General features: G+C 35.4%; 1 protein-coding gene across 1 annotated transcript; it reads right to left on the bottom strand.

The window, feature by feature from the left end:
• Positions 1-544: 544 nt before the first annotated feature.
• Positions 545-17,344, bottom strand: COPB1 (coatomer protein complex subunit beta 1). Its single transcript, XM_026034664.1, has 21 exons — positions 17,193-17,344; positions 16,557-16,786; positions 15,646-15,815; positions 14,706-14,820; positions 14,307-14,399; positions 13,618-13,755; positions 12,684-12,803; positions 12,088-12,195; positions 11,856-12,002; positions 10,771-10,916; positions 9,641-9,737; positions 8,875-9,035; positions 8,119-8,239; positions 7,498-7,725; positions 7,107-7,286; positions 6,544-6,688; positions 5,144-5,263; positions 4,580-4,725; positions 3,043-3,132; positions 2,134-2,289; positions 545-893 (listed from the first exon to the last, which is right to left on the bottom strand). The coding sequence occupies exons 1-21, from the start codon at positions 17,281-17,283 to the stop codon at positions 834-836; spliced, it is 2,862 nt and encodes a 953-aa protein (XP_025890449.1). The 5' UTR covers positions 17,284-17,344; the 3' UTR covers positions 545-833.
• Positions 17,345-17,573: the final 229 nt, after the last annotated feature.

Below are 17,573 nucleotides of genomic sequence, written 5' to 3'. Positions count from 1 at the left end.
CGTTTCCAATTCAAGATCATAATCAGTCTGAATCCTTCCTTCCTGAGCTTACATGAGCCGCTAAGGGCTGAATTCACCAAAAATACTGTTTACATGGCTACAACTTTAATGTTGCAGTTCTCTGTCTTTTTTGAATTCAACTAAAAAAAATACCAAGAAAATTGTGTGTTACTTATGACAATAATGCTATTCTGAAAGTATCTCAGAATCCAAGATTAAAATTTACTACTTGCTGCAAAAAAAATAAGTCTCCTTTTTCAGATTAAACTATATAATATTATTATTATATCTTTATGTGGGCCATACGATTACATTATTAAATCAACTTCCTAGAATATATAGCCTTTGACTTAGGTCTCATATCTATCCATCTTCTAGATATACAAAAGTCTTTTAAGAGTACTGGTGACAAATTCACATCATTCAGGACTGGACACCCTTGTAAACACTTTAAGTAATTAAATATTATTGCTCCGTATAATGTCAAAATAACTGTGCCAGATATTCAGTACTAACCGAATAATACAGAGCTTAGAATTTAAAAACAAAACCGCACTGGCATAGATTTGTTTATTGTACTGTGAGCATCAGTATATATTAGAGACAAAGACAACATAAATTCCAGGAAATAAAGAAAAAAAAAAACAGAGATTGAAAGTTTTGCTCTGTATCAATCATGGAGAACCTATAAATTATCTGCTGGAATGCATTCAGCTCCAAATCTTGGTTTCTACGGTTACAGAACATTAGGAATATAAGATGTTCTGGATCCCAAAAGCCACATACCTAAAGTTAAATTGTAAAAGACAAAAAAAAAAAAAATCATGTAAAATTTATAAACTTGTTTTCTTCTGAGACAGATTGATTTTATCTCCAAGACTCAGGGCCATTCCCTGTAAGGAAAAGACAGACATTCATGATGTTGACATTTGATAATCACTGTATCTATATAAAACAAATCTATGAAGGTAGAGGCATGAAAATTCAAGTCCTTCTAACTGTTCACATTTCTACATCAGCTACTGTTCCTATCTTTTTTAACATTAGGTAAAGGCAAGATCTAAATATTATTACCGAATCAGTAAAATTTAAATGAGCTTGTAATTACAAGAGCTCTGTCATCAACACTACAGATAGAAATTTTCAGCTATTGGACTCTTCATCAATTGAAAGTATGTTGTCACTAGATAAATTACAACTGTCAATCCACATACTGAAGTTCAAGAGACTTCAGTGGTAATTCCAGTACTTGGAACTAAAAGGATACAGAAAAATAATTACATCACAGAACCATATTAGCATCATATAGAAAGAGATCTCAAAGGAAACTGCACAAATCCACCCACTCAATAGCAGAATAAACTCAGATGGCCTGATCTGAGAATGCCTTATCTCAGATGAGACTGATGTATTTAGAACAGGCTTATTGAGACCAGAATATTTAATTAAAGCCTTGCATAACAAAAAAGACACTGTGAAACAGAAATACTAATTTAAACCACTCCAAAATCTTTAGAGTGAAATCACAAAATAAATGGCTTCTTTGACCCTAAATACTCTGAGAGAACCTGTAAACTGCATGCCATTTGAGACTCTTCATTATTAAACACAGTCCCAAATTTGCATTTTTCAGTGCAAAATTTTACATTGTAAAATCCGAAGACAACCCACTAAAGTAATTAAAAAAAACCAATTCTATTCAAATATATTATTTTGTTAATGCTTAATTTATTAAGAAACAGATCAAGGAACCTCAGAGTGTATCTGCTCTTTATTTAAAAGTAAATCAAATGTAATATCCCATGTGCAGTGCTGTGGACAAAATAAGGAAATCTTTGTCCAAAGGCCAATTTCATTAAAATGGACTGGCAGAGGAGATCTCTAATATAGTTTTTGTGTATGATTACACCTAGCTAAAAAGTCACTCTTCACTTAAAAAATAGAAACGTCACAAGATAGTTTTCAAACTCAGGCTGAAGCTCCTGTGTTCATCAACATAGGGAAAAAAAAGGCTGAAATTTTATCTGCTATTAGGAACTGTATAGTAGTACCAAAACACAGTGAGTTTTTAGAGTGCGCTGTATATTTTCCAAACAATGAAAAGAAACAATGCTCTGAATAGAAACCAGTTACCTGACTCTTTGCACGGATTCGTATGTGGCCAGTGACAGGAGCATCTGGTCCAAGATGAATTGGCTTTTCAATGCTCACATTGGCAAGTGCATCTTCTCCAAATATGGAACGTGCATAAAGATTGGCAGCCATAAAGCCACAGTAACCAGACAGTGCCTATAGAAAGGTCATTTCAACTCTTTAGAAAGGTGAAAATCCTTTAAACACATTTGTTTCATACTTGTTACCTGTTTGACTATACCTATGTTTAACATTCAAACCTCTGCCTTTTAGAAGATAAGCAACCACACACTGAAAAACACCAGTGTCACTTTTCTCAACTCTATTTGCTTTTTTTTAATATTTGAAGAGATGTAATTTTTATTAGATGATTTATTATCTAAAAAGAATAAAGAAGCTAAATATCAAATAATTACTATATATATACAGTAGTTAATATATTACCTTGTATATTAATAAAGAAGAGCTATTTTAAATCTGTATGTATTTGTTTACAACAAAAATGCTAAATAGCAAGTAAAGATATTTTTTAACTGAGAGGGAAAGAACTTTGCGTTACTAAAAAAACCATACAGAAGCACATGGTCCTACTAAGTCTATATTGTAGCTATGTTTGTCAGTAAGTATGTCTGTAGTAGCTGCAAACTAAATTACAAACTAAAACAACCCTTGGCTATTTCTCGTCCAACTACAAAAAATACAAACATAAGCAAAGTGGCACAGAATTTTGATAACATTAATTTCTTCTCTTTTTAGGGCATTCATTTCAAAACTCTGAAATACAAATACTGTTTCACATTGTACACAAATATCTCAAAAACACACACACAAAAAAAAAGGTTAAATCATTTTAACGTTTAGGCACACAAACCAGAAAGGGCGTTGAAAATCTCCAAGCAAATAGCTCACCTTCTCTGGAGTCAGGCATTTCATATTAGTTGACTTCAGTATGTGCTGTAAGTATTCATTCAGATCAATGATATTTGTGTTCACGGTAACCTTCAAAAAGGGGAAGCAGTGTTATAACTTTAAACAGTATTATCAGACATGTCTGAAATCACCTCAGCTTCAGGGCTCTAAGGTCACCACTACCCTTCTCTTGAGACAGAAAACTAGCTGCAGATCCCAGGGAGTTGCACCGTATAAAGTTTTCACCTTCTGTAATCCACTAGTTAAAAAGGGTGGGAATTTCTTTTTACTACTGTAGCTCCTAAAACATATTGAGTGAATGTGGCACTCCGCTGAACACCTACATTCTGTTTAAAATACTACGTCTCATATTAATATGGTTTAAGTTTACACATGACCTCAACAAAAGTGCTATCTGCTCCAAAATCCTATTTCTAAATGAGTGACGCTAGGAATCACTTTATCCATCATTGAAAAATAGCTTCCTTCAAGAAAAGTGAAGTTATTCCATAAAACCACATTACCTCCTATAGCTAAGGATAAGAAAACACATGGAACCTATCTGAAATAAACCTGTAATTAAAATATTAACGGGAGAGGAAGAAAGCGTACTTTTACTTCAACATACTCTTCTCTTGGTTGCCTTGGCTTTCTCATACTGAAGACTGGATGTTTAAATTGTTTTTTTAAAAAAATCTTTAATCGGGAGGTAATTTCTGAATTGCTAAGGAACCATATGAACAGTGTTTTTTATCATACAACCTAAGTTCCCTTTGGGACACTTAAATTCAGTCTCAAGTTATATATGCCAATTCATATAGTGAACAAGGTTATAATGTGTGTAAAACAGATGTCTTTAAAAGAAAACATTATGCTATTCTTAATTATATTGCTCTGTTGCAAGAGAAAATCTTCTCCAATAAATCTTTTTTTTTAAGTCTGTTATTAACAGCTTGGGCATCCTCTAAAATTAAGTGTACATTAAAGTGACACTTGTGCATTTTTATATAGCATCTATAAGTGCTCTGGATGCTTCAGATACACTGCAAAATTTTAAGAGCTCTTCTGCTCGGAACACACAGAAAATCCCAAAGTGGAGCACATCCACTCTATTCTGCAATGGAGAGGCCAAGCAGTACAATTTGGCAGTCTCAGCAAGAGCTTAAATGTTATTATCTCTCCTTTGAACTGAGGAACACAGCAACCACTGGACAATTAGGACAGCCTGCAGACAGAACGTTAAGATTCCTCATACCTACTACTTTTAGCCATTTTATGGGCTTTATAAATTCTTTCAAATACTAAAGCCGCTACCTGTATTTAGGAGATGGTACCTATTTCTACAAAGACAACATACATAGAGAGGTACAGCTAGACTGCCTAGTCTTAAACACAATACAAATCCAATCACGTAAGCACATGAATGATACTTATATAGTAAAAAAAAAAACATTGGTGTGTACTGACATAGAGCAAAAAAAAACAGAATTATTCCTCATCCAAAAGAGCTTCAAAGTAAGACAAACAGAAAACTAACCTTGTTTTCCCACTCAAATTCTGCCCACATCTGTCGGAACTCTGCATCCGTGCATGAAGCTGGCTGGATGTAATCCATAATGTCAATGTGAATATCACTGAGAACAACACAGTTTCTATCGCTCGCTGCTCCAGAGACGTCATACACTGTAACATAAAACACAAACACCTAATGTTCAAAAAAAATGAGTTTGCAATAAGAGTCTTAATTACCATCTCCCAGTTAACAACAGTCAACATTCGTTCAGCTCAGTGCTGGTCTCCTCTTTCAGAGCATGACCAGGTGGCAGAGCATTTGAGTTAAGATAGCTGGTCTTATAGGCAAGGCTGCTTAGCTCATGCTTTAAATTCAGAGGCTTGGATCAAATGTCACACTGAATTATTCAATAGATAGCATGCTCTTTAAAGTGATTTTTGTTAATCATTAAATGATTTGTAATGCATTAATTTTTTCTAATTTCCTCTTGCAGTATGAAGTCCTTTAAGTATTTATTTCTGACTTCATCAAGCTTCTAAGAAAAGATAAACATTAATGTTAATGTTGCAGCCAAAATTGTTTGCTTACCGATATTTCCAAAAATGATTCCATTTTCTGTGGAAGCAACCTTGACATTAGCTTTTATGTTTGCAAAATCATGTGGAGCAAGTGTCAGAGGAGATGGTTTTTCCACAAGTTTCAAGTCACCTGTTCAAAGATATCAGGACAGAGAGAGTACAAAACGGGTTTAGCTCAGGTGACCATTCTTAGATTTTCCAGTCCGTCAATTCTACCACCTAGTAAGCTGCACTAAATTCCATAAATAATTTTCCTTTAAAATTTTTTTTAGCTGTAAAACAATCGTTTACCTTACATAAAAGGAACAAAAAAATCAAACAAAAAAACTTAAAACATTAATAAACATATTCAAAACAAGGACTGGAGAAAAAAAGGAAATACTCCTCTATATAGGCTTTGGATTGAGTCTAGCACAATTTTTTAAATGAGCAGGAAATGGTTAATTCTACCTCATATGTTTCAAACACTAACAGCACTGTAATGTCTGTGACACACTTGACCCACTGTCAAGGACTTCAAAAATGCAGAGTTCAATGTGCGGTATTACGTGCACAAAGTTATTTACAGCCAGGTCAAAGTAGCGTCATGATTCTGAATGTAATTGCTACGAGGAAGCAGCAAGGCGTGCACTTTTCTTACAAGCTGCTGTAAAAGACATCTTAGTTCTGTCAGAATATTTCTTTAAACTGTGCACTTGGATAATACAGCACCAGCGCATCAGCTCTACAAACATAAAAGTGATGCAGCAAGTCACTGTTTTTGCAAGGTATCATTTATAAATTCTACAGTTCTGCCTTACTAAACTGATAAACAGGAGCACACAAGAACTAGTATGTTCATCCTGTTTACCATGAGGAAGAATTCAGATCCCTCAAGTCACAGTTACACGATTTAAAAATATATCTAAAGTGTTCTCCTAATATGCTGTAAGCTTTCTTCAACTTGCCTGGCAAACAGTAAGATAACTAATAGGAAAACAGTTACTGTCCTTATACTAGCTACTCCAATCCTGCCTCTAGAAGTTAAGGAAGCCTCAGGGTTTTTCAAACATGCTCTCCTACAGCTGCTGGCAAAAGGGACCACTCCAGCTGAGTAAACGCTACATTTTGTACTTCAGAGTGAGTACAGAAACCACCTAGCACAGACAGCTTTCCACTGGCTGGTATTTACTCCATAGTGATCTGGAATTTGCTTTATGGTAACAACACAGCAGGGAATGAGTATATGAGAGAAAAACATCAAATATTTTGGGAAGAGGAAAATATAAAAACAGAATGCTATGCTATTTTTCTAGTGAGTAAGTATAAAAAGTTCAGAATCTGATTGTTTATAACTTCTGGTACCAATATGTAAGTTTATTATTTTTCACCAGTGGAAACTAATGATTGATTGCCACCAATAATGCTTACCAAGCGTGGCAAGTTCTAGTGTGCAGTTCTGCAGAGTGTCACTGGTCTGGTTTACTACAAGCACATCCAGTACAATGTCATACTGATTGACGTGGACATATGCTTCTGCATAGACAGGGTCCGAGAAACCCGTCAGCTGAGTAACCTGTCAAAGGAAAGAATCAAAGGTATTTTTCCTCATAAACCATGAAACAAGTCAGCTTATGAAAAACAAAACCATGGCACTTGGCAATATCGTACAGCAGCCAGAGACCGTGATTCTTAACCACCTGTCATGTCCCTTCTCTCCTGTCCACGAGCCTTACTGGGCTTTCCAGACTAGCAAACAACCTTATTTCACCACAGAGGTTCAGTACTAATTCCCCGACTTAATCTTTCCCTCTCACGTGAACAATGAAACACCTTTAAGGACAAGAAGTGTTTTTCCCTTTCTTCTCCTCATCCCAATTAACAAATGCATGGGTCTTCCCAATCAACTAATATCGGGATCATTCGTTGTAGCCTGCATCTCCAACAGCTGATCCTGTGGATAAGCACCAAAGGACTTCTGAATTGTGTACTACCTTATTAAGCTTGGATGCCAGAGGATCAGCAGCCTCTTTTCTCTGGGTGTTTCCCATGGCTGCAAGAAGGCTGAGCTGAAACTGGTCTTCTTTTGAGCTCATTTCATTTTTAGCAGTAAGCTGCATGAAGGAAATGGGATCGTCTGGCTGAACTGTCACATTCCTCTTTTCTGATTCTTTCTGCATAAAGACAATTCAAGGGACAATTCAAGAAATTCAATAAAGACAATTCAAGAAGTCAGGATGAATTCTCTTCTTACTGTGCAATCAAATAATGACTTCACTGACTTAAATACAATCAAAAGGTCAAATTCATGTAGATTTGGGGACAAACCTGGATGTGAACATCAGTCAAAAAAAATCAAGATGATTACAGACTTTAATATCTCACCTTCTGGGAAAGTTTCTCCTCTTCTAGCTTGGCTGACAGCATATGAGAGAGGGACTGTCTGCATTCTTTGTTGAAAATATCATTCATGAGTGGAGAGCACTCGGACAAAACTTTCAGGCACAAAGAAATACGGTCCACATCATCATCTGTAATTGGCTTCTTAGGAAGAGAAGACTTTCCCAAATGGAGAATGGTGGCCATCAGCAACATAGCTTCAGCAATAAAGGACTGAGAATGGAGGAGAAAAAAAAAAAAGGTAAAGAAGTTATTGCATTTTGCCTTTTTTTAAACATGTTTATTTCTTATCCATTTCAGAAACAGATGCAAATTCATCCGATTCATAAAATACCTGAAAAAATTTGCTTTTCATTTGTAGTAGCATAGAAAACCAGCAGCACAGTTTAGACACTGTCTACACACAGATGCTGGACAAGAGTGGCCCATTTTGCAAACCAAACATCGCTACTGCCCCAATCATATGACTGGCACTTGATTCTGTATTTAACCCATCTCATATCTACTTAAAAAAGAACAACCCCACCAAACCTATACACAATTATTCACAAACTCAACAGTAACAGCCAGCTTATTATTACTATGCTGAAAACACAGATGACTTACGTTCTGTCTCTTCTTTTCCTGAACCAGTGATATATATCGTAAGGCAATCTTCGTTAAAGTGGTGGCAAGGGAAGCTGCAACAAAGAAGTCCCCATCAAGCAGGAATCCTCTTAACGGAGGTCTGCAAAAGATGATGATCATCAGGAGACTGTTCCAAAGATATGCTATCATATAGATCATATTCATATTTAGTACTGAATACCACAGAAACAAAACAAATCCAAAACGTCTTTGAAGAGGGTCTTTCCCCCATACAGAGATATTTACAAGTCACGCAGCCAGTTCAGCGCAGAATAGAAAACCTAGTGAAAAGTGTCAAAGGATAATTTCACAATCTATCTCATTGTAGCTCTGAAGTGATAAAGTAATAACTCACCTACAGTTAAGAAAACTTAAGAATTGTTTTAGATACCAATGAAATAAAATACAGCAAACATTAAACAGAGGACAACAACATTAAGGAAAAAGCCTCTGTTAATCTACAGGTAGTATATCCATATTCAGTTAAAAGTGCAAAGGGACTTGATGCACAAAAAAAGCCCCCAAAAAGTCAGCTAGGATTTAGGATATCAACATCCCTTCTGATTTATAATACATGTTGATTATAACTCCCAGTTAGACAACTTCTCATCAGTTACCACCTATTTCAGATAATCCCTTAAAAAGAGGAAATATCTCAACCACTAAACACTGTATGAGAGGATACCACTCAAAATTCTCCGAGTCCCTGCTGATCTAGTATGAAGTCTTAGATACCTGTCTTCTTCCTTCTTGGCAGGTCGGGAACTACTGAGTGCGCTCTGTGTTGCATAAGTACCCATTTCTGTCACCAATTTTTGGGCTGGACCCACAGTCACCTCTTCTTCAGGTTTTAGCTCACCAGCTTCCTTCTTGATTTCAGACTCTACTATAGGGATCTAAGTGTGATCAGGAAACAATTATTGTAATTTTAAAAAGTCATTTTTACTGCAGAGGGATTTTCATAAAAACTGGTCACTGCAAGGTCAATTACAGGGTAACAATTTAAAACAATTTAAGAAGATATGTAAATGTGCGACTGTACGCAGAAGCCTCCCTCCAATGAATAAGGGTCATTCACAACATTTTTTATATATAAATATAAATATAAATATAAATATAAATATAAATATAAATATAAATATAATCTTAGATACCTCTTATACCTTCCTAATGTTAAGTACTTCGATTTGTGATCGATGGATACAGTGCATAATTTGATCATATCTAATATATATCTTAAAACTGTCATAATTTTCTGAGATGAGCAATTACTCATCCTCCTCCTAAACATAAGGTCATCAACTATCACTTATTCCGAGTATATGTTGACTATAGACATTCTACTTGAAAATAATTCTGAATACAAAACCCCACTTAATTTTTCTTCAGATTTCTTGCACACACAATTACACAAGTGTCACAAATGTTCAAAACTACTTCTCATCTGCTTTTAAAGATCACACACTGGAAACAGTAAGTAAAACCTTAAAAACAAACTCACCTCTCCCAGTGATCTGCGAACTTCCGTCATTACACTCTGTATATCTTCCTTTGTACTGCAATATTCTCCAAGGATCCATAAAGCCCCTCGATAAATCCTAAGAACAAGAACAGTAACTTAGTAATAGTAATAATAATAGTAATAGTAACACTAGCATCAAGGGAAGTGATTTACAGTCAGGTAAGTGCCAGCCTTAATAAATTCAAATATGAGTGATAATGGAAAAAAATTAGCTGCCTGCAAAATATTAAATAAAATGCAGTAAGTTTCATCAAAAACACATTTCCTTTCAGTCCTACTGAAATAATGAACATGTATATTAAAAAAGATATAGTCTACTAGAAACATATTCCCATGTTAGCCTTGATATTCATAAAAATACAATTATAAAAAAGTAATTCTATTTTAACTGTTTGTTAAAATAACTATGCAAGTTCAGATGCATTTTTTACAGCTAACTAAGACTAATTTTAATATCATGTAGAACAATGAACATGGAAAACAAATGAAGATTAAGGAAAACACTTTTTTTTCCCCAGTTTTTTTGCCACTTAATGAGAGCTAGATGAAGCTAGGATTCAGAGTATACTATGTACTGGAAAAAATGTTCAAGTGCTGAATATGATTGAACCGATGTAGGTTCATCAGAAAAAAAAAATCTAGGATCCTAAAGATACTAAAGATATTTTGCATATTATATTTGTTAAAACTGAGTTTTCTGACAAATATATAGTAAGCATTTCCTATTTCCTTCAAATACAAATTCCTGCTGTCATAATCCCTTTATATCTTCCTTTTAACAAATGCATGACTTTCAGGTTTGCCTTCATGAACCGTGATGGAAATAAATCAAATAAAAACACAATTAACAACTGCATGATAAAATCCAATTCAAATCAATTACTTCATTCAATGCAACAAGCACCCAATATATGTTTTGTATAAAACTTATAAAGCTATAATAGGAAAGCTGTACCTAAATTTCATCTATTCCCTGGAGTATCTCAGCTTAGGTCATTCTTTAGCGTGGTTGAGCAGCAGGGATTTTGGAACAGACAAAATACATGTAATGACAAGACACACACAATAAAATGCTTGAATTTTGGAAAAAGTGCATATTTTGGACTCACTTGACAGATTTAATAGCGTGAAAGACTTCAAGCATCTTCTCCACAATGAGGGGTCTGAGGTTATCAAACCGCTGGATTGCTTCACGCACAAATTCCAGAACATCAGCAGCTGCTGCTTCATTATTATCACTAAGAAACTCCATCAGCTGGCACAAAGAAAATGAGTATGAGCACAAACAGCAACACAGTTACATAATTTGCAAGACATCAAGGCTCACAGAAGTTATAGTACCAAAGAGATGAACATGGGCAGGAAGAACAGGAAGGACTAAGAGAATAAGCTCATTTAAATTTAGTTTCAAAACTGGATTACGTTCATACAGTAATGCTTTCCTTCTATATTCAGAAGAGTAAGACTGTGTATATCCCATAAAGCAAAGCTGAAATCAGAGAAATTATGAAACGAAGTCCTGTACATTCCAATCGGTTATCATAATCCCAATTTCTTTTTAAACAAAGATCATTGTGCTTTTAAAGACAGGTACTTTTCAGCTCATGTTTTTCCACAAATATTTAAAAGTCACAGAAGATGAACAACTATAATATTAAAAGTTCATTGCTTCTTCAGGCCATTCATATTAGCATAATATAGTGCAAGTGCACTGTAAGAAACAGAATTGCAGCTAATTCTTTTGTCATGGAATCTCAGAACGGTTGAGGTTGGAAGGGACCTAGAAATCATCTAGTCCAACTCCTCTGCTCCAGCAGGGACACCTAGAGCACGTGGCACAGGGTGGCATCCAGGCAGGTTTGGAAGATCTCCAGAGGAGACTCCACAGCCTCCTTGGGCAGCCTGTTCCAGGGCTCTGGTACCCTCACAGTCAAGTTCTTCCTCACATGGAGATGCAACTTCCTGTGTTTTAATTTGTACCCATTACACCTTGTGCTGTCACTGACCACCACTGAGAAGAGTTTGGTTCCTCAGGCACTTATACATGTTCATCAGACCTCTCAGTCTTCTCTAGGCTAAACAGGTCCAGCTCTCAGACTTTCCTCATAAGATAGATGCTCCAGGCCCTTAGGTAACAAGGATTCTGGTATAGCTAGAACATATTTAATGAAAATATAATTAAATGTTTACATACCACTGGAATAACATTTGCAGCCATGTCTGGGAACCGAACGCTACAGGAATGCAATGTTCGAACAAGCAGCTGTCTGTATTTGTCAGTATCTTCATGCTCGGTCACGTTATTAGTCTTAATCACTTCTTTTTTCAGAACAATCACCAGCTATAGAAAAAAATCAAATAGAATTCAAATAAGTCACATATTTTTCCAAAGATCAGAAGTATAATATATGTGATATGTATTTTACCTCTTCCACATTTCTCGAAGAGACAAGATCCAGAGCTAGTTGCAGGGTTTTTTTGCGCACTTCTAGATCTGGGGTGCTCAACACTCTGAGGATGTCCATAACTAGATCCTGAAACAACAGTGAAATACTAATTACTTCCGTGCTTTAAGTGACTTGCTTCTCATGTAATTTTGATTTTCAGTTTTCAATCATTTCCAAACACTTTCAAGATATTTACTACATGATCTATTCATAGCAAGATACCCCAAATATGCATCAAAAAATGCTGTTCAATACATTATATATTTACATAAAATCTATCATGAAATTTATACCATTAAGCCAGACAATAAACACAGTATTTGCAACTGCTGTTATTGTTCTCATGCAGGAAAATAAAACCAGCAAGTCTAAATGTAAAATACCATCCAGCTGATTTTAACAAATCAACAGAACATTTAAACTTCAGAAGCATATTAAGTATACTTAATATACTAAAGTATACTTTATATTAAGTATATTAAGTATATATTTCACAATATGACAACTCTTAAAATATAGTATTTTCTTTCTCAAAGTCTTTGATAAGCTTTCAGGAAAATAAAGAGACAACATACTTGTAACACTCGTTCATGGGACGGATGTTCCTTCAATTCAATCAATCGATCCAAAACAATCAGTTTCACATTATTATCACTCTCTTTAATAATTAAGTCTATGTAGCATTGGGCAGCTGCCTAAAATTGAAGTCAATAAATACTTTAAGTAAGAGAGAAAAGGGCAATTCAGGAAAAAAAAAAAAAAAAACTTCTGCATTACTAAAACAACTACTCAAGATTTGGGAAGAGAAATGAACCAGAAAGATGCTCTTTAAAACTTTCTGGTCAATTGTTAACATGTTCCCACCAGTTCAGGACAAAAATAGCACAGTAAAACTCACAGAAGTATCTGCTTACAGTACACAGGCTTGAATTCAAAGGAAGTTATAGAGCTAAATTTTCTGGCATGCTTCAGGTCAGTTTTTGTAAGAATACAACTGTATATGAAAACTAAGTAGTATATTCTATTTTTGAAGTTTCTTCATATGTTTTAAATTTCTGTATAAATCTCAAAATGATCAGCTGCATAAACATAAACCTAGGAGCAGAAGGGTCAAGCAGTAATCAAAATGTAAATCTTCTTTGCTTTATAGTTTCCTGCTGGTCTGGGGAGAATCAGGTGTTTAAGCAGAAAAAGTCATTCTCTCTCTGTAAATCTTCAGCATTAGTCTGCTTGGCTAAGTATGCAAGAAGAATGCAGACTGGCATTAGCAGTGTTCAGACTTGCTCACTACCAAATGATCTGAAATCCACTAGCCACAGGCCTGCAAAATACACTCCTGGTTGTTCTTTTTGTTGGCCAATATAGGTAAGAGATATTACAAAACAGTGATTCACAAGTGATGTATTAAACAGGCCACATTACAAAAGCCCTTCGTCTTTCAACATATAGCATAAAGTACTCCAAGTGCATTAAGAACTACTGAAATATGTGAAACCATTTCTCATGTACCTTGATGGCTGTTGGTGCACTGGAGAGTGTAACGAGTGTTCCTGCAGCTTCATATTTCACTGCAGGACTTGATGACTGCAGTAAGTTGTAAATGCATCGAATAAATCGAGCTCTCTCTGAAGGATTTGCATGACAGACCTAGGTTAAAAAAGAAAAAAAAAAAATGGCCTATAAGAATTAAAAAATAGCAACCACATACATAGCTACTACACACTACCAGGAGAAAATAAAGCAAATGGCAGAGGATAAAAAGGATCATTTTTGAGGATAAAAATTATCATTCACAGCTGCAAAAAGAGCCATTTGCAAAAACTATTAAAAATGCTATTGACATTTCTGTGCAATGATACAAGGTCTTAAAGTTTTGTTTCAAAAGGAAGAGTATATATCCCCTCAATTAGCTTTTTTAGCAGAGGTCTTGCAGAGATAAACAAAACGAAAGTCTAATACAACACAGTTCATGACATGGCAAATCAGATGAGACATGTTACTCTATATTCTGCACAAGTGAGCAGTTTATTAGAAGACAAATTACATTTAGTTCTACAAAAGCAATGACACTTCTCCAACAAGCAGCAAGTGATAGCTAAAATTCCTTTTCCAGTGCTGTCCTCTCTCTTTTAAAATACAGACTATTACAAGCTAAAATTCACAATTATTCTAAATACTCCACAATATTTTTCTTTTACCTTATAAATGAGTTCAACAATAACCAACTGCAGTATGTCTCCAAATGTCTGGACTTGGTCAATGCAAGTACTCAAATAATCCAGAGCACGATCCTATACAAAGAAAAATAAGTCATTCTGAATTATTCAGATAACTTCTCACTCAGTTGTATTTTAAAATATTTTAATTAAAAAAAAAAAAAAAATCAACGCAAACACCAACACATATTCAACTTCTATTGATCTTTCCATATTCAAAGCATCCTCCATTGCAAGATGCTTCTCTGCTTCAAATATCAGTGGTACTCTGATTCATGCTTCAAATTTCTTTATTTATTTCCTGTTCATAGCACCTTAGCTATCCATCTACTAGGTTTTCAAGCATTTAAACCTGATGAGTTCAAGTACAAGTATCCTTACCTGATCTGCATGAATCAGCATCATAAAGGCATTTCTTTTGCAGCTCGCATCCTTCTCATTTACCAAGAAATCATGGATCAGTTCTGGAGCATCAGGTATAAGATGTTCAAAATTTCTTTTGTTATTCAAAAAAAAAAAAAAAAAGCAAGCATTATTATCATATTATACTATCATATTATCATAGGATAGTGTTTTTGCCTCTGGATAAAAATTGTGTATGCTCTGGACAAGGTTGGTTTTATTTAAAAACAACAAAAACCTACACCACTTGTCTGGAGCATACACAATTAACAAAAAAACTAACAAAAAAAATAGAACAAATCAAAAATATAGAACAAATCGCAAGACACAGCTTTGTGTAGTTATTTAAACTGTGAACAGATCCAGGGAACTTAAAAAGCTGTTGGCTATCACAACACATTGGCTAAAAGATATTATCCCACCAGTGAGCTTCGCTTAAGCATAATGGTCACACTGTCTAGGTAAACAACGCTCCCCTCAGTATGTAATTGCAGTGAATTATTACATGAAGAATTCATGTAAATTATTACATGAAGAACATCTCACTTCAAATAAATAACATCTATGCATACTCTTGTAAAGATTCTTCTGTATTTACAGTTGTGAACAATCTTTGCTATTAATGTTTAAGAAAGGTATTTGCCCACAGAATTTAACCTGAACTGTAGGACCTGTCATGCTTGAAAAAAAAGCACAGGAATTAATACCTTTCACTTTTCCAAGTAAGTCCCCCAGATTCATGCAGGAGGGATGAGAGAAAGGGGAACAACCCATCCTCCCTCTTCCCCTTCCCATCAGTTAACAGTGATTTATCTTGCTGTCCTTGCTAGATATTTATGACATCTCTAATATCATCTAGGTCGCCAGAGTTAGCCTTGGTCTTCTGCCTTCAAAGCTGTAAATACTTTTTGGCATTTACCTATAAATGGTGTAAATTGCAAGAACTGCATTTCTGCGCACATAGCTGTGACGATGCTCTAAACACGCACGAATAGCCGGCATCAAAGGCTCCAATAATTCTGCTTCTTTCAGCTTACACAGAAAACGAAGAGTAGAGCCTCGGATAAATTCATTTGGATGCTGAAGATCCTAAAAAAAAACATATGAAGCATATCTGAAATGCCAGACTCCACAACCTAGCTATGTTCAGATGAATGTGCTTTTCCCATATCAATCCTCTCCATGGTACCAATCCCAAGGACCCCTCATTGTTGTCTCAAGAAATGCCTTCTTAAAACACTGCTGTGACACAAACTTTAAAAATAAAGTCTTCCTGTATAGCAGGCTTTACAAATTGTTGGGTATTGCCTTGTGCGTGTTTTCTAATGCCTCTAGCTGCTGCTGCTGCTGCAGACATTACGGCACAAGGGATACTAATTTCCACTGAATGAACTAATGTTCATCTGCTGCCCATTAATTCCCACAGAATATGGGGAACCTTATTATCCTTGTGAAGCAGTGTCACATAGCTACCATGAAGCCATTCCAAAAGGTGTTTCTTTTTATGATCAAGGCTTGTCCCAAGACACTGTGGGGACCATAGACACCCCTCACCTCTGAGGTTTACTAGCTTGGAAAGCAAGAAGCCCATGTCTTTCTTTAGGAATAACAGTAAGCACATACACACACAAAAAAAGCGCACAAAAAATCCTCCTCAGCAGGTTTGTTAGCTATCTAACAGTTACCCGGCTCTGAAACAGTAAGACACAAAGAGGCTGGGGAGCAAGCACAGCACAGATACCACTTCTATACGAACATTAAAAAACTAACGGAAAATTATATACTTCATATTAAGACCCAGTCTGTGACCATAAGCAATTAAAGAGCTACCTTTCTGTATGCATCGCATACAAGGATCATCTCTTGCAAAAGTCTGCCATCTGGAGTAGTCTTTGGAACTATCTCCCAAAAGACCAGAAGCAATTTTTTGATGGTATGGTCTTGGAGAGGCAGCACAAAACGTATAATGGTCATAAGCAGTCCAGGAAGTTTTTCACCATTTAGAATCATAATGATTACTTTCTTCAAAGCTTCTGTCTTCAGCTTGACATCTCCTTTTTCTAAAAAGGACAGAGAAAAAAAAAAAAAAGAGAAAGAATGCAAGTCACAATAATTATGAAATCAGAGAGAGACTTTAAGTAAAATATGTTAGAAGATAATACTAACATGGGCACTTCTCCAAGCAAGATACACTATTGCATTGGAAAAGTGACAAAAAAGATTTGTATCACTGCATTGTATAAACCTTTGCACAGACGAAGGAAAAAAGCAAAACAAACAAAAAAAACCCACATAATAAACATATAAGGTGTTTCGCAAAGCAAATAAAGTGATACATTTCAGAAGTCAACAAAAATATGAATTCCAGTAAGTCAATCTGATTTTAAACAGCATTCTAAGAAAGACATAATGGGGGGAAAAAAGCCTAATTCAGGCTCAGCCTTTAAACAATAGTTTATTATTTACCTAGGTCATTTTTTAAGCTGATTTCAGAAGGTGGCTCTGAATCCATCGGAACATTGATGAGGGTGTAACACACATTCTCTGCAGCAGTCATTGTTCTTGGTTAAAAGTATTTTCTCAAGAGCAGAATTATTTTGAACCAAATGTCAGATAGCCTAAAAGCAAACAAAATCACCCCAAAGTTAACACATTTTATTGAGCAGCAGCACAAAAATATGATTTTCAAGAATCACTCGGTGATTGACTCACAAAGAAAGAAAGGGAAGAGTTTCCTTCTCATTTAACAAGGAGGAAGTTGTGAAAATGAGCCCAAGATCCAACAGAACCAAAATAAAGGCCAAGGGGAGAACGTGACAGAGAGAAACATGGGATCACCCTGCTAAA

The sequence above is a fragment of the Nothoprocta perdicaria genome, unplaced genomic scaffold, assembly GCF_003342845.1.
Source record: "Nothoprocta perdicaria isolate Ctin4 unplaced genomic scaffold, notPer1 scaffold_15, whole genome shotgun sequence".
Taxonomy (NCBI): Eukaryota; Metazoa; Chordata; class Aves; order Tinamiformes; family Tinamidae; genus Nothoprocta; species Nothoprocta perdicaria.
The sequence above is the reverse complement of the archived record's forward strand: the minus strand, read 5'-3'. Positions and strand labels throughout refer to the sequence as shown.